The following is an 18,326-nucleotide window of genomic DNA, read 5'->3' on the forward strand; positions in this document are numbered from 1 at the left end:
TTTGTCAAAAAAGTCACTAAAAAAGTAAAAAGTCAAAAAAATCAACTTCTCAAAACATAATGAGTCATCAAAATCTAAATTCTAATTTACAAAAAAATGTCAAGTTGATTTATATGTATATACTCGGGTGAAATATTCTATTCAATTCATATACGTATTATTAAACAGAAGCCATTTCTTTTTCATAATAGATATATGTTAACCTACCAATAAGAATAAGCTCGTGTTCCCTAACTTTCATTTCTTCTTTAAGATAACATTATTCATAACAAAAAGAAAAGCCTTTCTAGGGCTAGGCAACAAACCCATCCGTCCGCACAAACCGCCCGACCCTACTTCACAGTGCTTTGGACGGTTTCGATGTAGGTAGGCGGGCGGGTGCGGGTCAAGAAATTCGCAAAAGATCGGGTTCGGGTCGAACCCGACCCGCCCGCAACCCGCATCTTTTTTTTTTTAAAAGAAAAAATAACTAGTTATTATTATTATTTTTTGCATTTTGAATGGATGGAGATAACTAGTTATTATTTTTATTTTTACATTTTGGATGAAAGTAAAATTTATTATATGGGCACTTATATACATTATCATGATCTAATGATATTTAAATTAGTGTTACTAGTTTGACTTTTATTTATACATATAAAAAAAAATCATTATATTCCATTAGTCTAGTAGACACAGTTAAATATGATATTTTGAATTGTCATTCTATTATCACATTATTGCATATTAAAAACTAAACAGTGAAGATTAATCCACTATTAAAATTAGTGTTACTAGTTTGACTTTTAAGGGTTTGTTTTTGCATATTTAAATTAGTGTTACTAGTTTGACTTTTAAGGGTTTGTTTTTGCAAGCTAAGGAGGAAGATTAATTACTATCCTCAAGCATGATTCCATATCATCTTATCTAACATGTGGACTATTTATTATGATCATGAATTGAATATCTTGTAATTTAATTTATAACTCTTCTAAAAAAAAAAAAAGTGTTTAGAAAGTAACAAAAAATGTCAAATTTGCTTAAGTTTAAAAAAAAAAAAAAAAACGGCAAACTGCACCCGCCCGCACAAACCGCAAACCGCATCGCGGGCGGTTGCGGGTCCATTTTTCCCCAACCGCATAAGTGCGGGTCGGGTCGGTTTTGACCCGCACCCGGCCAAGACCGACCCGCGAGCAGCCCTTCTACATATGTTTCTTTGCCTTTTCTACCCTAAAGCATCAATACTACTCTCTCTGTCTCAAAATAATGGTTTATTTTAGAAAATTTAACTTTTTTTGATAGTACAATTATTGTATTTGAAAAAAGTTGATTTTTCAAAATTATCCTTTTGATAGTATATTTTTTGGGAATATCAATGTTATAATTGTACTTTTTATATTATTTATTAATTTTTAAAAAAGGACAAAATAAGAAATTTATATTATTTTTGTACTTAATTTTTGAAGAGGAACTAATATTTTAGGATAATGAATAAAATAAAGAACTAATTATGGAGTTTGAAATATTTTAGGATAATGAATAAAATATTTTGGAACGGAGGAATTATGCAAAAATTTGAAATACACTTCCAAAGCTAATTATGGAGTTTGAAATCTCTCGTATGTAATATTGATGGCTCAAAATCACCAGAAGGTTTTTTTATCAAAAGAAAGTTACATTATGGCTACAAATGACATGAATAGTAGTAATATTATACCCATCACCTTTTTATATCATATTTAATTTATTACTTTAAGTATCAACGCATCATTTAATGTAAGATAAATTAAAAATACATTTTTTAAAATTTAATTAAAATATAAATCACCTCATGTAATTTTGAAAATTACATTACAGCTCTTAAAATTTCTAATTTCATAACAAATTGTCTATTTTATTAATAAATCATGAAGTCAATTAACAGTTTTTAAAGACATTGGAAATATGTTTCAATTAATAATTTAAGTAATTTTATTATTGTATTAGACATCAATTATGAATTTTATTTTTTTAATTAATTCTGTTAAATAAAAAATTCTGACAAGGGGTATTTATAATTTCAAAATCACAAGGAATAATCTGTATTTTAAGCAAATCTCGGGGAGTGTATTTGTAATTTATCCTCTAATGTAATGAGTTCCACCAATCCTTACTCATTTCTCACTTAAGGGTTGTTTGGGATGTTCTAAATAAGCGTACTTTTTAACTTTTTATGAAATATGGGTTAGGTTTGAAGTGATGTGGTAAAAATGTGATGTGACTTAAATAAGATGATGTAACTTAAATAGAACGATGACATTTTTACTTTTTAACTTTTTTAGGAGATGCCAAACATAACCTAAAAATTGAGTAAAGTTTGCTCAGAAGTTCTCTAATGACAAACTCAATTTAAGTTTGTGATTTGAAAAGACAAAATGTTTGGAATGGTTTAAATAAATATATTTTTTAACTTTTTACGAAAATATATAAAAAAGTAAAGAGGTAATATAACCTAAAAAAGATAAAAAGATGGGTTTATATAACCCACTCCAAACAAATAAGTTGCAATGTCATATTTTTCGCCATTAGAAATCTGGGGTGACAATGAATCTCCATTTCAAATGTACCTAAAAAAAATAGAATTCCTTAATTTGAATATGAAGAGTGTTATCCAAAAATCTAACAAATCACCCAACATAGGGTAAAACTCAATTTAATATGAGTTTGAGTCAAAGAGTAGCAAAGCGTTTTGAGAAATTTATAATAATGTCCAATAATGCATATATATATATATATATATTTTTTACCAGTAATTTTGCAAATACAGCAAAATTTCACAAAAAAGGTACATAGTAAGAAAAATTTAGAAGATAAATAGACAAATTTGCCAGATATATAATGGTGGAAGTGAATGAAAAAGATGGCTCTCGGGATTCAGTTTTGCCATAGAGACCAGACACGGAGAGAGGTGGACCACTGCTTGAAATCACAATTCATTAACATTTTGGAACTTTTACGTGCTAAATATAATTTGAGAATAGGGGTTGTATTTTGAATTTATGAGTTTTGAAATTATGATTTAGTATGAAAATTTTATTTGGTGAATAAATTTTGAAAAGAATTTTGAATTGAGTTGGAAATTTTTAATGTAATATATAATATTTGATACAAAAACTTACAACTTATAACCAAACACACAACTTAAAATTCTATTAAAACTCACAAAAAAATTTTAAAAATTCGAAAAATATTTTTTTTGAATATATAAAAATTAACATGTGTCAATTGCAAAAAAAAAAATTACATTATTCCGATTAACCGGCCAGACGACCCATTAGGTCAAATTTCAAAAAAAAAAAAATTAAAAATCCTTACACAAAATTTTATGCAAAATTTCTTCTTGTGAAAATATAATTTGAAAACCCTATCCAAACATGATACTCCCTCCGTCCCAAAATAATAGTCCCTTTTGGGGAATCCAACTTTTTTTGGTAGTACAATTATTGCATTTGAAAAAAGTTGATTTTTCAAAATTACCCTTTTGATAGTACATTTTTTGAAAATATCAATGTCATAATTGTACTTTTTATATTGTTTATTAATTTAAAAAAAGGACAAAATAAGAAATTTACATTATTTTTGTACTTGATTTTTGAAACCAAACCAAACCAAACCAAGCCAAGCCTTAAGTCCCATCAAATGGGGTCGGCTACATGAATCCTTCTTCTCTACGCGGCCCTATCAAAGGCCATTTCATTAGTCAAATTAAGTAGATTCATATATCTATTTATAACACTAGTCAACGTTAATCTAGGCCTACCCCGTCCCCTAACACTTCCATCTATCGTTACAGCATCGCATCTCTTCACTACTGCGTCTGTTAGTCTCCGTTGAATATGACCAAACCATCTCAAACGATTCTCTCTCAACTTATCTTCTATCGGTGCTACTCCTACCCATTCCCGAATACACTCATTCCTGATCCTGTCCTGTCTAGTCTTACCACACATCCACCTTAGCATTCTCATCTCAGCCACACTCATCTTATCTACATGTTGTTTCTTAGTTGCCCAACACTCCGTCCCATACAACATAGCTGGTCTAATAGCCGTTCTATAGAACTTACCTTTTAGTCTAGTAGGTATTCGTTTATCGCACAATACCCCAGACGCACTTCTCCACTTACACCATCCTGCCTTAATCCTATAGGCCACATCTGCATCAATCTCGTCCGCTGTTGTGATAATCGACCCTAAATAACGAAAATGTTCACTCTTAGGCAGTTCTTGGTTCTCAATCTTCACTTCTCCTCTGCTTTCAATGTTACTGTTACTAAATTTACACTCCATGTACTCTGTCTTAGTTCTGCTTATCCGAAATCCTTTAGATTCAAGAGCTTTTCTCCAAACCTCCAACTTTGTGTTAACTCCTTCTCTAGTCTCATCCACTAACACAATATCGTCTGCAAACGGCATACACCATGGCACGTCATCTTGAATATTTATCGTCAACTCGTCCATAACTAAAGCAAAAAGATAAGGACTTAAGGTAGATCCTTAGTATAACCCTACAGTGATAGGAAATTCATTTGTTTCTCCAGCTGGCGATCTAATAGTGGTCACCACCCCTTCATACATGTCCTTAATCACGTCAATGTAGTCTTTTGTCATCCCTTTCTTCTCTAACGCCCACCATATTATATCTCGGGCACTCTGTCATATGCTTTCTCAAGGTCGATAAACACCATATAAATGTCTCTTTTCTTTTCTTTATACTTTTCTATAACTCTCCTCAAAAGATAGATCGCTTCCATTATTGACCTACCAGGCATAAACCCAAATTGATTCTCTGACACCTCTGTTATGTCTCGCAATCAGTGTTCCATCACCCTCTCCCACACTTTCATTATATGACACATTAGCTTAATTCCTCTATAGTTGTTACAATTCTGGACATCACCTTTATTCTTATAGATTGGCACTAAAATACTCTTCCTCCACTTATCTGGCATGTTCCTAGTCAACAAAATTTTGCTAAACAACCTAGTCAACCAAGCAACTCCCTTTTTACCCAAACACTTCCAAGCTTCAATAGGGATATCATCAGGTCCTAAAGACTTATTTGATTTCATCTTCTTAAGTGCAATCTCTACTTCAAAGTTCCTAATCCTGCGATAGAATCTATAGTCTTGGTTTATCGTATTACTGATTATTTATTCCCCTATTGTCGTACTTCCATGTTCCTCATTTAACAATTTCTCAAAATAATTCTTCCATCTTTCCTTAATCTCATCATCCTTCACCAATACCTTAGAATCCTCACTCTTGATGCACTTTACTTGATTAAAATCTCTTGTTTTCCTCTTCCGTATCTTAGCAAGTTTGTATACCCTCTTCTCTCCCTCCTTACCATCTAGTCTAGTGTATAGGTCATCATAAACTTTCAACTTAGTCTCTCTCACTACTTTCTTGACTTCCTTATTAGCCAATCTATAGCTCTTAAGGTTTTCCTCAGTTCTATCATTCTGTCACTTTTTAAAGCACTCTTTTTTTGCCTTAACTACCGCTTGGACCTCTTCCCTCCACCACCAAGTTTCCCTAGAGCTGGATCCCGTTCATTTCGACTCTCCAAGCACTTCCCTTGAGATTCTCCTCATACAATTGGCCATCGAATTCCACATAGTGTTAACATCACCTTCTAAGTCCCAAGTACCTTCCTTATCCATTCGATTCTTAAATATTTCTAGTTTTTCCCCTTTTAAGTTCCACCATCTTGTCCTACAACGCCCACCATCCTTCCTAACTTGGTATTGCCCTCTAAAATATAAATCTAGTACCAAAATCCTATGTTGAGAGACCAGACTCTCACCAGGAATCACCTTACAATCATTGCATTTTAAACAGTCCACTTTTCTCACTAAGAAATAATCTATTTGGCTCTTAACTAATCCACTCTTAAAGGTTATCAAATGCTCCTCCCTCTTCTTATACATAGTATTGGCCACCACTAGGTCAGAAGCCAACGCAAAATCTAAGATTCTCTCTCCAGCCTCATTTCTGTCACCAAAACCGTATCCACCATGCACCCTTTCATAACCTACTTTATCTATGCCCACATGGCCATTAAAATCTCTACCTATAACCAGGTTCTCTCCTACGGGTATCTCCTGTAAGATCTCATCCATTTGCTCCCAAAAATCCCTCTTAGTCTGATCATCTAACCCTACTTGAGGGGCGTAAGCGCTAATAATATTCACTATATTCCCTCCAATAACTAATTTAATTAGCATAATCCTATCTCCTTTCCTAGTGACCGCCACCACACTTTCCACAAGACCCTTGGCAATTATAATTCCTACCCCATTTCTGCGTCTATCCTACCCCATTCCTACCCCATTTTTGGGACGGAAGGAGTATTAAAATGTGTGGATAGAATTATAATTTAAAAATCCTTCCAAACACAGCCTTACTTTTTCTTTTTCTTTTTTCTCTTGAAAATTGAGTTAACTGATCCGCAACTATTACAACAGTTGTAAACTAACCCATTTGAATTCCACATAATAGCCATGTAAACAAGTCAAATTTGAACAAATTTTTGAAGTCACTCTTAATAAATTTATACAGATTATAAAACTGAGCTCTACTCAAACTTAGCTCATGATCAACTCAATTAAAACTTTTTTAAATCACCTCAGAAGATAAATAAATCAAATTTAAAAGAAATTTTTAAATATACACCGAAAAAATAAGCCGACTTGTGCATATACAAGTGACTTGATCAATGATACTTCAAAGTTGATGTTGTGACACTAACAGCAACCAACACTGACATGAAATTCGTGCCTAAAGTATAGAAGCCCTTGATTCAAAAAAAAAAAACAAAAAAAAAGTATAGAAGACATTTAGAAACAAATATGTAATCACAATATTCATTTCAAGGGACATATAGCACAAGAAAATAAGCTCAATTTCCTCTCTTGCAATCAAAAGGCTCATCAAAATTGTATTCACCCACTGAAAATAAGAAAAACATACGGACTCCATAGAGACTACTAATACAAAACTTGAATAACATATAGACGGCGCGATGTGGCGTTCAGAAACCTCCATTCTTGCAACAAGATCACCTTATAGCTATTTCGAAAACATTGCACGACACAAGGCCCAAACACCAAACCACCATTAGGCTCCATCCTTTTCGCCATTAAACCCTCCCAGCCCTTTTTATTTGACCACTGTAGTATGATTACCACAGCTTGGCACCGCTTCAACAACAATGGACACTGGACCTGACTGTAACCTGACATGGTGAGCTGCCCTGACCTGGCTCGACACCAACATATACCTTGCTGCTCATCATGAACTGCTTCATCCCAAAACTGGAATTCCTACAATCTACGCACTTGGTCAGTCAAAAAAAATATTATTTTAGTGCAAAATAGCAGCAAAGGTTAAAAGAATGTCAAAATGATTGTTTGTGAAAGAATGAATCATGACACAGACATGCTAACTCATCGATTTTTTGAAAAATGCACAACACAACACGTGAGGGACACTATATACGGTTTATATATTTATAATAAATATATAAATATTTCATTCAAAGATACCAAAAAATGCAATGTAACAATAATTTTAAAATTTAAACGAAGATGGATTAATAGGTATAAATTTATGTTATTTTCTTTCATCATTGTATCCTCTCTAGGTTATTTTGTTCAAAGTTATCGTGTGTTTCATGTGTACAAGTGATGGACATGTGTATTACCCAAGTGTCCAAAGTGTGTTTGGGTTTAAACATATAAAAAATAAATAAATAAATAAATAAATATACATTTAGGCATGTATTGACACATCAGGAAGTGTCCGATGAGTCGGACAAGTGTCGAACATGGACATGCACTCTCTTAAAAGTGTGCGTGCTTCTTAGAGCATACAGCCTAAAATGTGAAGGTCAGGAAATAAATCTCAAATCAAAAGCCAGGTTTAGATCTAGGTCTTGTCTGTATGAAAAAATAGTAAATACTTGAACTAGATGAGTGTATGTACCTTCATTTAAAGTTGAATCCACCAGACGGGAGTTGAATATCATTTCCTCCAAAGTTGAACCCGGGCTGGGGACCATCACCTGAAGGTAAAGTCTCATCCTCATCTTCCAACCAATACGTCTCAAGAATTTTCACTGCCTTCTCATAAATTTCATTGTTGTCATGACTCTGAAGATTTTCAATCTTTTCTAACCCCTCAGCTTCCTCAATCAACTGGGCATAGTAATTAACATCTCCTGTGTTACCTAAGGTCTTCTCAACTTCCCCAACCTTCAAGATATTTTCTAGCCCTTCTAAACAGACAGTGATAATCCTTGGATCAGGGCATACAAGGAGATCACACAAAGGCTTTATACAGCCCTGATCGACTAAGTGCCTGCCCAATCCATGATGAATGACAATTATCAAAATTCACATCTATAAAGAAAGGGAATTAAAGAAAGGGAATTAAGAGAGGTAACTAGAGAGAAACATACTTGATTTGCTCATGAGTACCACCAGAAGTAGCATTTGAAATTGCCCAAGCCGCCTCTTTCTTTATATCAAATTCAGCAGTTTGAAGCAGATTGACAAGAGGGCCAACTAGGCCAGCCGCAATTACAGCCTGTCATGTCAAAGTATATGTAGTAATGATGATGATTTTTCTAATGACTAGATCATAGGGAAACAAAATCAATGTAAAAATTGATATTGTGGAAAGTAGCACTCGTTTAAAACTCTAAACCAAAAAATGGGACCTCAAGCACTATATGGGCATTTGGCAAGCCAATCCATCTGAAGACAAAAATTAGATCCTTTGTGTGTTTGTGTTTGTGTTTGTGTGTGAGCATGCGTGCATGTGTTTTCTTTTAAGCAAAAAAGCATCCCCGATCATATAACTATCTGATCTAAAAAACATCTTACAAATTCAAAAGCAAAAGAATTAACAAGCACAATCTCTGCCTGTCTTCGGTTTAACCCTTCAAATGTTTGATCCAAATGACCTTGATAACATACACATTTATTGAGGTCTAGATTCTCTAGAACTCATCCAAGGTAAGGCATAAACCTTGACTGGATGGAGCTAAAAAAACGTGAGCAAATGCATGAGGTCAAAGTGGGAATCCTAAAAATTATAAATTCAACATAGCATGGAGCTTGAAGGATTTGAATTACAAATATTTATATCATTACCTGTATCTGCTCGCGATTTCCAGCAGTAATATTTGAGATAGTCCAGCAGGCTTCTTTCTTGATGCTCTTTTTATGATTATGGGTTAACAAACTGAGCAAGCATGGAAGTGCACCATTTTCCATTATACACTGAAGAAAAAAGGTTACCATTAATAAATACAAAATCAGATAACATTGAAAGTGAATACAGTTCCGAGAGAAAGAGAGAATATGTCAAGTGTTATTATGTTTTCTTCTGTAAAGTGCACTCAATGCATTAGCTTAAAATGAAACAAGGAATGCCTGCCATTATAAGCGATTTAAGTGTGGTGAAAAAGGCACAAAGAATTTCAAAAGATGCAAGAAAGAGAAGAAAAAAAAAAATTAGGAGTCCAGCATGCACACAAAGATGACAAGTGGTGAAAAACGGGAGTCTCAAATTGAATTTATGTCCCTAATACGCTCTTCCTCTCAAACCAAGCTACTACATATAACCTAACATAGCTTTCAATAAAGGGTAACCCAGTGCACAAGCCTCTCGCAAACATAGCTTTCAATGCTACCTAATCATCTTTCTCCATCGAGGGAAAAAAATTGAAGTCATCAGTCATAACTATTTAAAGCTATAAAGCATGGACACCTTTCCGGAGGCAACGTATGGGTGTCCGACACATGTCGAATGCTATGGGAGGTATCCCCTTGTTCTTGAGTTTTTCGCAGCCGGACACATTCGGGACACGTTCGGGATACGCTTGTAGAGAGAGAGAGAGAGAGAGAGAGAGAGAGACAGAGAGAGAAGAACCTGTTGGAGCTCAAGAGGGTGAAGAACCTGTAGGAGCCCTAGATCGAGGTATGTCCTCCTTTGTTCTTCTTCGCTTTGTTTTTCTTCTTCTTTCTTCAATTCGCAGGTCATCTCCGTCTCTCTGTGTTTTTCGTCTCTCTCTCTCTATCTCTCTCTCTCTGTTTCGTTGTGTGTTCTATTCTCTCTTTCTCTGTGTTGTCTCTCTCTCTCTATGTTTTGTTTTATTATTATTTTTTCCCTTTTTCTTCTCTCTGATAAAAGATGAATTTTTTTATCCCTTTTTTTTAAACTCTTTTTTTTTATACCTAAGACCTTCTTTTTATTTTTTCTATTTTTTGGTATTCTTATTTGCTTAACCTAAAAATACATAGAACAAATTATTTTTATTTGCACAAAAAAGCAATTTTTTGAATGTGTTTATTAATTTTGTCGTTTTGTTGAATGTGTTTATTAATTTTATTGTTTTTTTCAAATTTATATTTTTTTAAATTTTTGTTAGTGTTATTATGCATTTTTAATTACCTTTCAATGATTTTTTTCTTCAATTTTAGACATATAATAAATAAATAAAATTATATATATTGAACGTGTTCCCAGCATATCATGTTCCCCGTTTTTTGAATTTTATGTGTCCGCATGTCCACGTCGTGTCCCGTGTCCGTGCATCATACATTTACAATGAAAATAGCATAACAAAATATATGTATATATTGCAGAGTTTTTGTTTAAAGGAAAGAGGCATACTTCAGAGCCAAATCTCCCAATAGGAAATTAACAGTCAAAAAAAGTTATTGACTAATAATAAACAAAAGCAACAACCTGGTCACATATTTTCAAGAACTAGATTAAAAACCAAGCAGGATGCTAATCAAATAATGATGTGAAGCAAAAGGGAGAAAAATCCAAACCACTTCTCACAAGCTCATACCTGAGTCTGAAGATCATCTCCTGTCACAATGTTGCCAACTGTGCGAAGTGCTGGAATGAGGACGGAGGGGGATGGGTGACTGGTACAACAAATACGTAGTTTAAATTCAGACAGCAATGAATTAAGTGGCATATAAAGCTCAAAAGAACAAGTGAAATACTACTTACAGGAGGAGTTCAACAAGTCGTTGACAGACACCTGCCTCAATCACAGCTTGAATTTTATCATTTGTACCATCAGAGAGATACGAGAGAGCCCAGCATGCGTCTGTCAGCACCTCTTCATCATTGGAATGAATAAGTTGCCGGAGGGCAGGAAGTGCAGGCCTTGTCTGCCAATAAATTTCAAGAATTCTCAATGCATACTGAAGAAGCGATAAAGAAAACAAACAAGATTGCTTGAAGCTAAAACAACACCTCAATCAAGATAACCCACCTGCTCAAATGGAGGCTGTGGCTTGCCCCTACAGAAGTTGGATAGCGTCCATGTGGCATTTCTCAGCATTGAAAGTTTGGCATGCTCATTCAATTGTGCAAGCAAAGGAATCAAAGCTCCATTGCTGAGCACAAGATCACGGCACCTGGGGGAGTCACCGGCAATATTACCTAATGCCCACACAGCCTATAATCAAAAGTAGTTCAACATTAAAACCTTGGGTTAATTTTAGTTCCAAATGGCATACAGCTTCTGATTACAAAAGGATCAATGAACATTGACACGTTACCTGCTCACGAACATCATCACTCAGACATGCCAGAAGCTTGACAAAAATGGGAACCGCCCCATGATCAATTACCACCTTGGTGTTTTCTGAGGTACCAGAAGCTATGTTTGTGAGAGCCCAGGCGGCCTCAAACTGCAAAAAATTCAAAATGCCATAAATAATAACTATTCAAGTGTCTCCAAATTCCAAAAGAACAAGCAAAAAAATATACAGTATGATTTCAGACCTGAAGTTGTGGGAAATCCTCCCTCATAAGAAACTCAACGCAGCGGGGAACAACACCAGACTGTATAACTTCTTCGATTGGTGGGCTACGTTCTGGTGATTAAATACAGCAATCACTATTCCAAAAGCATAAGGAAACATGAAGCAGGATAAACAAAGCCCATTTCAAAACATGATCATACCTATAGAAAGCAATTTACGAAATTGTGTAGTAGCTTCTAGCTGCAGATTGCCATCATTAGACCAAACACCAGCAACCATGGAAGGAAGACTCTCTAACTGCAGCCAACATGCAACAAAACCATAACCTCAAACAAACTAAAATCACAATGGCACGATATACAATCAAAACCCTTTTTAAACCCTAATCCAAACAACTAAAGCCATCTCCAATCCTTGACTCAAACCCATATCAAATTTAAAATTTTGGGTAAAGATCATTCAAAACCCTCTTCACTCCTTGAATTGAACTTCTATCAAATTGTGTTTTACGCACTTTTTCGGCCCAAATTAAGGGAGACTCAACTGTTTACTTTGATTTTTCAAGACCAAATTTTTTAGCCAAATTTATGCAAGTTTGTTCATTGGAGTGTTTCATATCACGTAATCAAAATAGTGGGTATCAATCTTCAAATCATAAAATTAATAAAAACCCTAAAATTTCAAATCCAAATGTACACAAAACCAATCATTCAACACAACCAAACCCTCAATTAAACATTATTATACAGAGAAGATCATAAAATGAGAGAGACCTTTTTCTCGAGGGTGGAGGGAGGGACACTGGCGGGAAAAGGTTGGGGTTGAAGGCCTTCGCGACGCTTCTTGAGCAAGCTCTCTTCTCGTTTGGTCTTTCGGATCTCGACCATGTTGTCCTCTCTCCTTCTCCGCCCTTCCTCAGCATCGACGGCCACCTTGTACCGGTTCCGGCGAACCTCGGTTCTCGTGCTCGGTCTCAGCGACATGGTTGTCTTCTTCTATCACTCTACTCTGATACCCTAACACACACACTGTATACAGATTTGTGCGTGTGTGAGATTCAAACCGAACTCGATTTCATAGAATCCCTTGAAAAAGGGAGAGAAACACACACCTGATGAGAGAGAGACGCGGGGGGGGGGGGGGGGGGGGGGGGTGTTGTTATATTTGCGTTTTGTAACGAGATTTGAGTCGTGAATTGTGTTTTAAAAGATTGGGATGTGTTTGGTTTTTGTTTTGAAATAAATTTTTGAAAAAAATAAATGAAAGTGCGTTTATTAGGTGAGAGTTATGTTAGAGACTTTTAAATAATTTATTAATTTTTTTATCAAATTTTTTATATGGATATGGGATTTATATACATAGATTTGTGTGGATCACACATGTGTAAGGTTTGGTAGAAAATTTGACAAATTATTTAGGATTCATAGCATTTTTCTTTAGGTAATGCTAGAAATATTAAATTTTGGGAGCTTTTTCAGTAAATCCACTATCTAAGAGTCCTATTCCATATGACCCATAGTGTTTTATAATATTCCATTAGGTCTCATTTCATACTAAAAAATCAAAAAAACCCTCAAACAAACACGCGTCTATCCTTTCTTTAGATCAAATAACCGTCTCTCTCTTCCCCTTTCTTCTTGCGGGAAATCACGTACAGTATCTCCACCATTCAAAAAATCCAAAATCGTATTCCATATCGTCTCAACGCCCAAAAGACTCTCATTGTTCCATCGTTGCATCGTCTCATTATCTTCTTCATCATCCCTACGCCGTCAGTCGCGAAAATCGTAGAATCACCATTGTTGAACATCCGTAAGGTCTATCTTCGTCAAAATCACCTTCGACGACAATTTGTAACAACGCAACCGTCGAAATGGGCAAAAAACGTAAGGTTGTTATATTTGCGTTTTGTAATGAGATTTGAGTCGGGAATTGTGTTTTAAAAGATTGGGATGTGTTTGGTTTTTGTTTTGAAATAAATTTTTGAAAAAAATAAATGAAAGTGCGTTTATTAGGTAAGAGTTATGTTAGAGACTTTCAAATAATTTATTAATTTTTTTATCAAATTTTTTATATGGGTATGGGATTTATATACATAGATTTGTGTGGATCACACACTCATGTGTAAGGTTTGGTAGAAAATTTGACAAATTATTTAGGATTCATAGCATTTTTCTTTAGGTAATGCTAGAAATATTAAATTTTGGGAGCTTTTTCAGTAAATCCACTATCTAAGAGTCCTATTCCATATGACCCATAGTGTTTTATAATATTCCATTAGGTCCCATTTCATACTAAAAAATCAAAAAAACCCTCAAACAAACACGCGTCTATCCTTTCTTTGGATCAAATAACCGTCTCTCTCTTCCCCTTTCTTCTTGCGGGAAATCACGTACAGTATCTCCACCATTCAAAAAATCCAAAATCGTATTCCATATCGTCTCAACGCCCAAAAGACTCTCATTGTTCCATCGTTGCATCGTCTCATTATCTTCTTCATCATCCCTACGCCGTCAGTCGCGAAAATCGTAGAATCACCATTGTTGAACATCCGTAAGGTCTATCTTCGTCAAAATCACCTTCGATGACAATTTGTAACAACGCAACCGTCGAAATGGGCAAAAAACGTAAATAATCTAATCATTATAGTATGTAAACCCTAAATCTCTTTTTCAACAAACAACATTGTGTACTTTCACAAATATCTCATGTTTCTATTCATACAATATATAGAACTCCATATAGTTCATGCCATTCTAATCTCCAATTATATGGATTTTTTTCACCTAAAAACATTACAGTTGCCATTATGTTGTGTTCAAAACTATGAACATTCAAATGGTTTGGAAGAATGTTCGGCAAACCAAATTGTTTCTGTTGTTATTGTTGTTGTTGTTGAAAACTGTGAACATTCACATGGATTGAAAATGTTTGGACAATCAAATTATTTTAGATATTATTATTGTTATTGTTGAAAGCTGTGAACATTCACATGGATTACAAATATTTGGCCAATCATTATTTTGTAATATCGTAGTTATTTTTTTCTCCTTTTGTGAATGTTTGCCTTATTGGTATTATTGATTGTTACTGGTGATCCAATAACTTGAACATTCAATTCTTGATTATTTTCCATGAAAGTGGCATGAAATATGGTCCATGTGAATATTCACACTATCCTTCCCCCCTCTATCAAATTGTTGTTATTAACCGTAATGAACATTCACATGAAAATTCCTTGTGTCAGATATTGTTGTGATACATAATTATGTTATGAACATTCATTACATGTGTAAATCAATTAGACACTTTGTAAACATTAACCACTGTATTTAGAGGAAATATATTACTTTTGTTATCCCATGTTTGAAATTGTATTTCAATTTTGAGATTGTATTATAAAATTGGCATTGCATGATTGTAGTAAGTATGTGCATTATCATACAAATTAGTACTGTAAATGTTCACAACATCCTGTGGACTCACCTTTTTCCGCACCCCACCTTTTGGAAAGGGTTGAAATGAAAGGCCTCACAGTTCGGCCTCCTGCAATTGTGAATCTAATCTCACAAGTGCAATGTGAAACTGATAAACACCAAAGAGTCCAATCCGGTAAATCTTTTTGGAAAACTGATTTTAAATCAAATAATGCCAAAATTAGACTGCTTTGCCAGATTACAGAGTCGCCACCTAAATATTTTATTTTGAAAAAATTAAAGAAACCTTGACTCGTGTCGAAGGCCACGTGTCCGTCATCACCAAAGTTGCCTCGACTCGAGAACTTAGGCACGAGGGAGGAAGGTTATGAATTGAGTACCCCCGCTCGTCCGATCAAAGATCGGCCTCTACTAATCATGATATGATTTTTTATAAACATTATGTGCTTTTATTCCGGTTATTAAACTAGTATTACTATGTGATGTGCACAAGCAAATATAGACTAGTCGCAAGAATTGGAACATTTCAAGTTATGTTTGTTTGCGAAAATGGTTTGAATTTGACACCCTCAAGTGGGCTTAAAAGATGTAGATTTGCCACCTCAAGTGAGCTTAAAACATGATTTTGCCACAACAAAGTGGGCTTAAAACTCACATTCATCGAATCATTCCAATTCAAATAATAAATCCTCCATCCACAGGCATTCATACAGTTTAGCAAATAAACACATAGCCTCATGGCAAGCATGCTAATCATGGCAACATCAACATGCATGTGATATGTTAAAGCATAAAAGCTTACCGAGTACTCCAAGCCAAAACAAAAACTAGTTAGAAAGAAGCACGATCCTAACTATACAAGATGCCTAATGCAACGCATGCAATAATGTAACTAAATAGGCTCGACTACTTAATCATGGTATTTGAAACACTTTGATAGCATGCTTTGAAACACGTATTCAAAGAAATATTGAAATGACGATGCAGTTTGAATGATGCTCCAAGCCTCGGTGCATGCAAGACAAATGAATAGATGCAAGCATGCTATATGCTAATTGAAATATGATCCATAATCTAACCATCGAAAGCGATTAAATAAAATGGAGAAAGACGTGGGGTTGGAAGACATACACACACGCACATGCACACGCACACGCACACTTATTACAACACTATGCCCTCGCGAAGGAGGTCCGAATGAATAAGCTAATTAGACAAATTATTACAAATCAATCGAATAACTAGTAAACTAATTATTAATTATTACAACACTTTAATCAACTAGTAAACTAATTAATTAAAACAAATACACACTAACTAAGCATACAGGGCATTAAACTACACTGCCACAACTCTGCTTCAAGAAGTGAAAAACGCATGCACTCGGTTTTCGCCACGAAAAGCCCTCCATTTTGCTCTTTAGAGGCTTTGTTTGCAGGGTTGAGCACACTCTAGAATCTTTCTGCTCCACCTTACCAAAACTTTGCTGAGGGTTACACCAGTGGCCTACCGGCCATAGAGGGATGCTGTCGGCCATCTACCGGCCAGAAATGAAGCCCTGCTGGCCACTGATGAGGCACTGCCGGCCACTGGTGCTCTGGGTCACCATACTACAACAGAGTAGAAACAGAGCAAAATGAAGGTTTTTTCAAGGGTTTGTTTGTACTATACCCCTCCTCATCATCTCAAAACCTCAAATGAGTGGCACACTTGGATCCAAAACTACCAATCAAGCAATTTCATTGCATGATGGCCAAAAATCCAAGTTGTACAATTTCAATAAATGCACAAATATGACTCAAAGGGCCACCACCCTATCATGCATGATCAAGGGCAATGGAGACCAAGAAAAATGGCACGTTTCATCATTATTGAGTATGAAATGTTCCATTTGCCTTATGTTCAAACTAACGTCCGGTTTGAACACATGCACTGCAACACAAAGAATGCTCATATTGCCTCTTTTACTTGCATGTTTTGTTTACACATTTTAATTACCAAATCATTCTTTAATCCATTAAGTCCATTGGTAAGTGTCCTCTAATGGAAAGAGGGCTCAAGCCACAAGTTACTTTGGGCATGAAAGAGGCATTACATTGTTGGTAATGAACCTCCTAAGGGATTAAACCATTAGGTGCAACACCTTAATTTCATACTTAGGCAAACAAGTGGTTTGAAACCACTTTCAAAGCAAATCAAAAGTGATGAATTGAGGGGGATTGCAGAGGTGATTACGTGTTGAAATGAGGTGAAAAAAGCACTAAAACATGCAACCAACTCACACTAATGATGGTTAAAGCCTTTAAACACTAAGCTAGTGAAGGAATCAACACTACAACCACACAAAACAAGACTCAAATGACTTAACCAGTCAAAAACAAAGTTACAACAATCCAAAAAAGAGCCTAAATTATACTGGAATTAAGCTATAAATTGCTAGAAAAATAGGCTAACACATAGAACTATCTAAGCTAGCAAACAGAGAAAATGAGAGGAGGCTAGCCCCTCCTATTTTGAACTTCAAAACATGATTTTTACCACTGAAATTACTTTGAAATTCAGTGTTTAAAAGCTTGGAAAAAGATATTAAAAGGGTAGGAAACACAAGGGTAAAGGTCTCCAAAACAAGGTACAAAGAAGGGCTATTAACCTCTCAACCTTTAATGGCCTTAGGAACCAAGCTTCAGCCCAAAAACACAGATTTTTTATAGCCCAAAATCAGTTGAAAAACATGCTAGAATGAAGTCAATAGTAGCTAAAACAATAAGCTAAAACATAGAGCAAACTAGGAATGCAAACAAGACACAAGGAAAGGAGGCTAACCCCTCCAATTTTGGACTTCAAAATGAGTTTTTTGCCACTGAAAAACCTCTAAAATTCAGTGGTTAAAAGGCCCAAAAAATTTGGTTTGAAAGTGATGAACAAAGGCACAAATGCTCTACAAGCAAAGAAGTAAGAAATGTGAACCACCCCCTAACTTAAAATAGGCTCCCACCACCACTTTTAGGTCATAAAAACAGAGGTTTTTTCAGTTCAAAACCAGCCCCAAAACAGTACAAAAAGATAGC

The 18,326-nt window shown here is 35.1% G+C and overlaps 1 protein-coding gene across 3 annotated transcripts; it reads right to left on the reverse strand.

The window, feature by feature from the left end:
* Positions 1–6,861: 6,861 nt before the first annotated feature.
* LOC114291982 (importin subunit alpha-2) lies at positions 6,862–13,022 on the reverse strand. 3 transcript variants are annotated; one of them, XM_028235868.2, is made up of 11 exons: positions 12,595–13,022; positions 12,022–12,118; positions 11,841–11,932; positions 11,615–11,746; positions 11,326–11,511; positions 11,058–11,221; positions 10,891–10,969; positions 9,182–9,310; positions 8,485–8,612; positions 8,010–8,384; positions 6,862–7,348 (listed from the first exon to the last, which is right to left on the reverse strand). In XM_028235868.2, the coding sequence occupies exons 1-10, from the start codon at positions 12,802–12,804 to the stop codon at positions 8,012–8,014; spliced, it is 1,590 nt and encodes a 529-aa protein (XP_028091669.2). In that variant the 5' UTR covers positions 12,805–13,022; the 3' UTR covers positions 6,862–7,348; positions 8,010–8,011. The 3 variants fall into 3 exon arrangements, with proteins under 3 accessions (XP_028091669.2, XP_028091667.2, XP_028091668.2); XM_028235866.2 differs by having other exon boundaries at positions 6,862–7,355; XM_028235867.2 differs by having other exon boundaries at positions 6,862–7,362.
* Between the last annotated feature and the right edge of the window lie 5,304 nt (positions 13,023–18,326).

The sequence above is a fragment of the Camellia sinensis genome, chromosome 7, assembly GCF_055761805.1.
Source record: "Camellia sinensis isolate YWXY chromosome 7, ASM5576180v1, whole genome shotgun sequence".
Lineage (NCBI taxonomy): Eukaryota > Viridiplantae > Streptophyta > Magnoliopsida > Ericales > Theaceae > Camellia > Camellia sinensis.

Bases quoted from the DNA above. Each gene is read 5' to 3' on its own strand.
- LOC114291982 (XM_028235868.2), bottom strand. From the start codon at position 12,804: ATGTCGCTGAGACCGAGCACGAGAACCGAGGTTCGCCGGAACCGGTAC. The intron at 11,512-11,614 runs GTAACGTGTCAA...TTTTGATTATAG, and splicing joins GTGATGATGTTCGTGAGCAG to GCTGTGTGGGCATTAGGTAA. The intron at 8,613-9,181 runs GTAATGATATAA...TTGACATGACAG, and splicing joins GAAATCGCGAGCAGATACAG to GCTGTAATTGCGGCTGGCCT.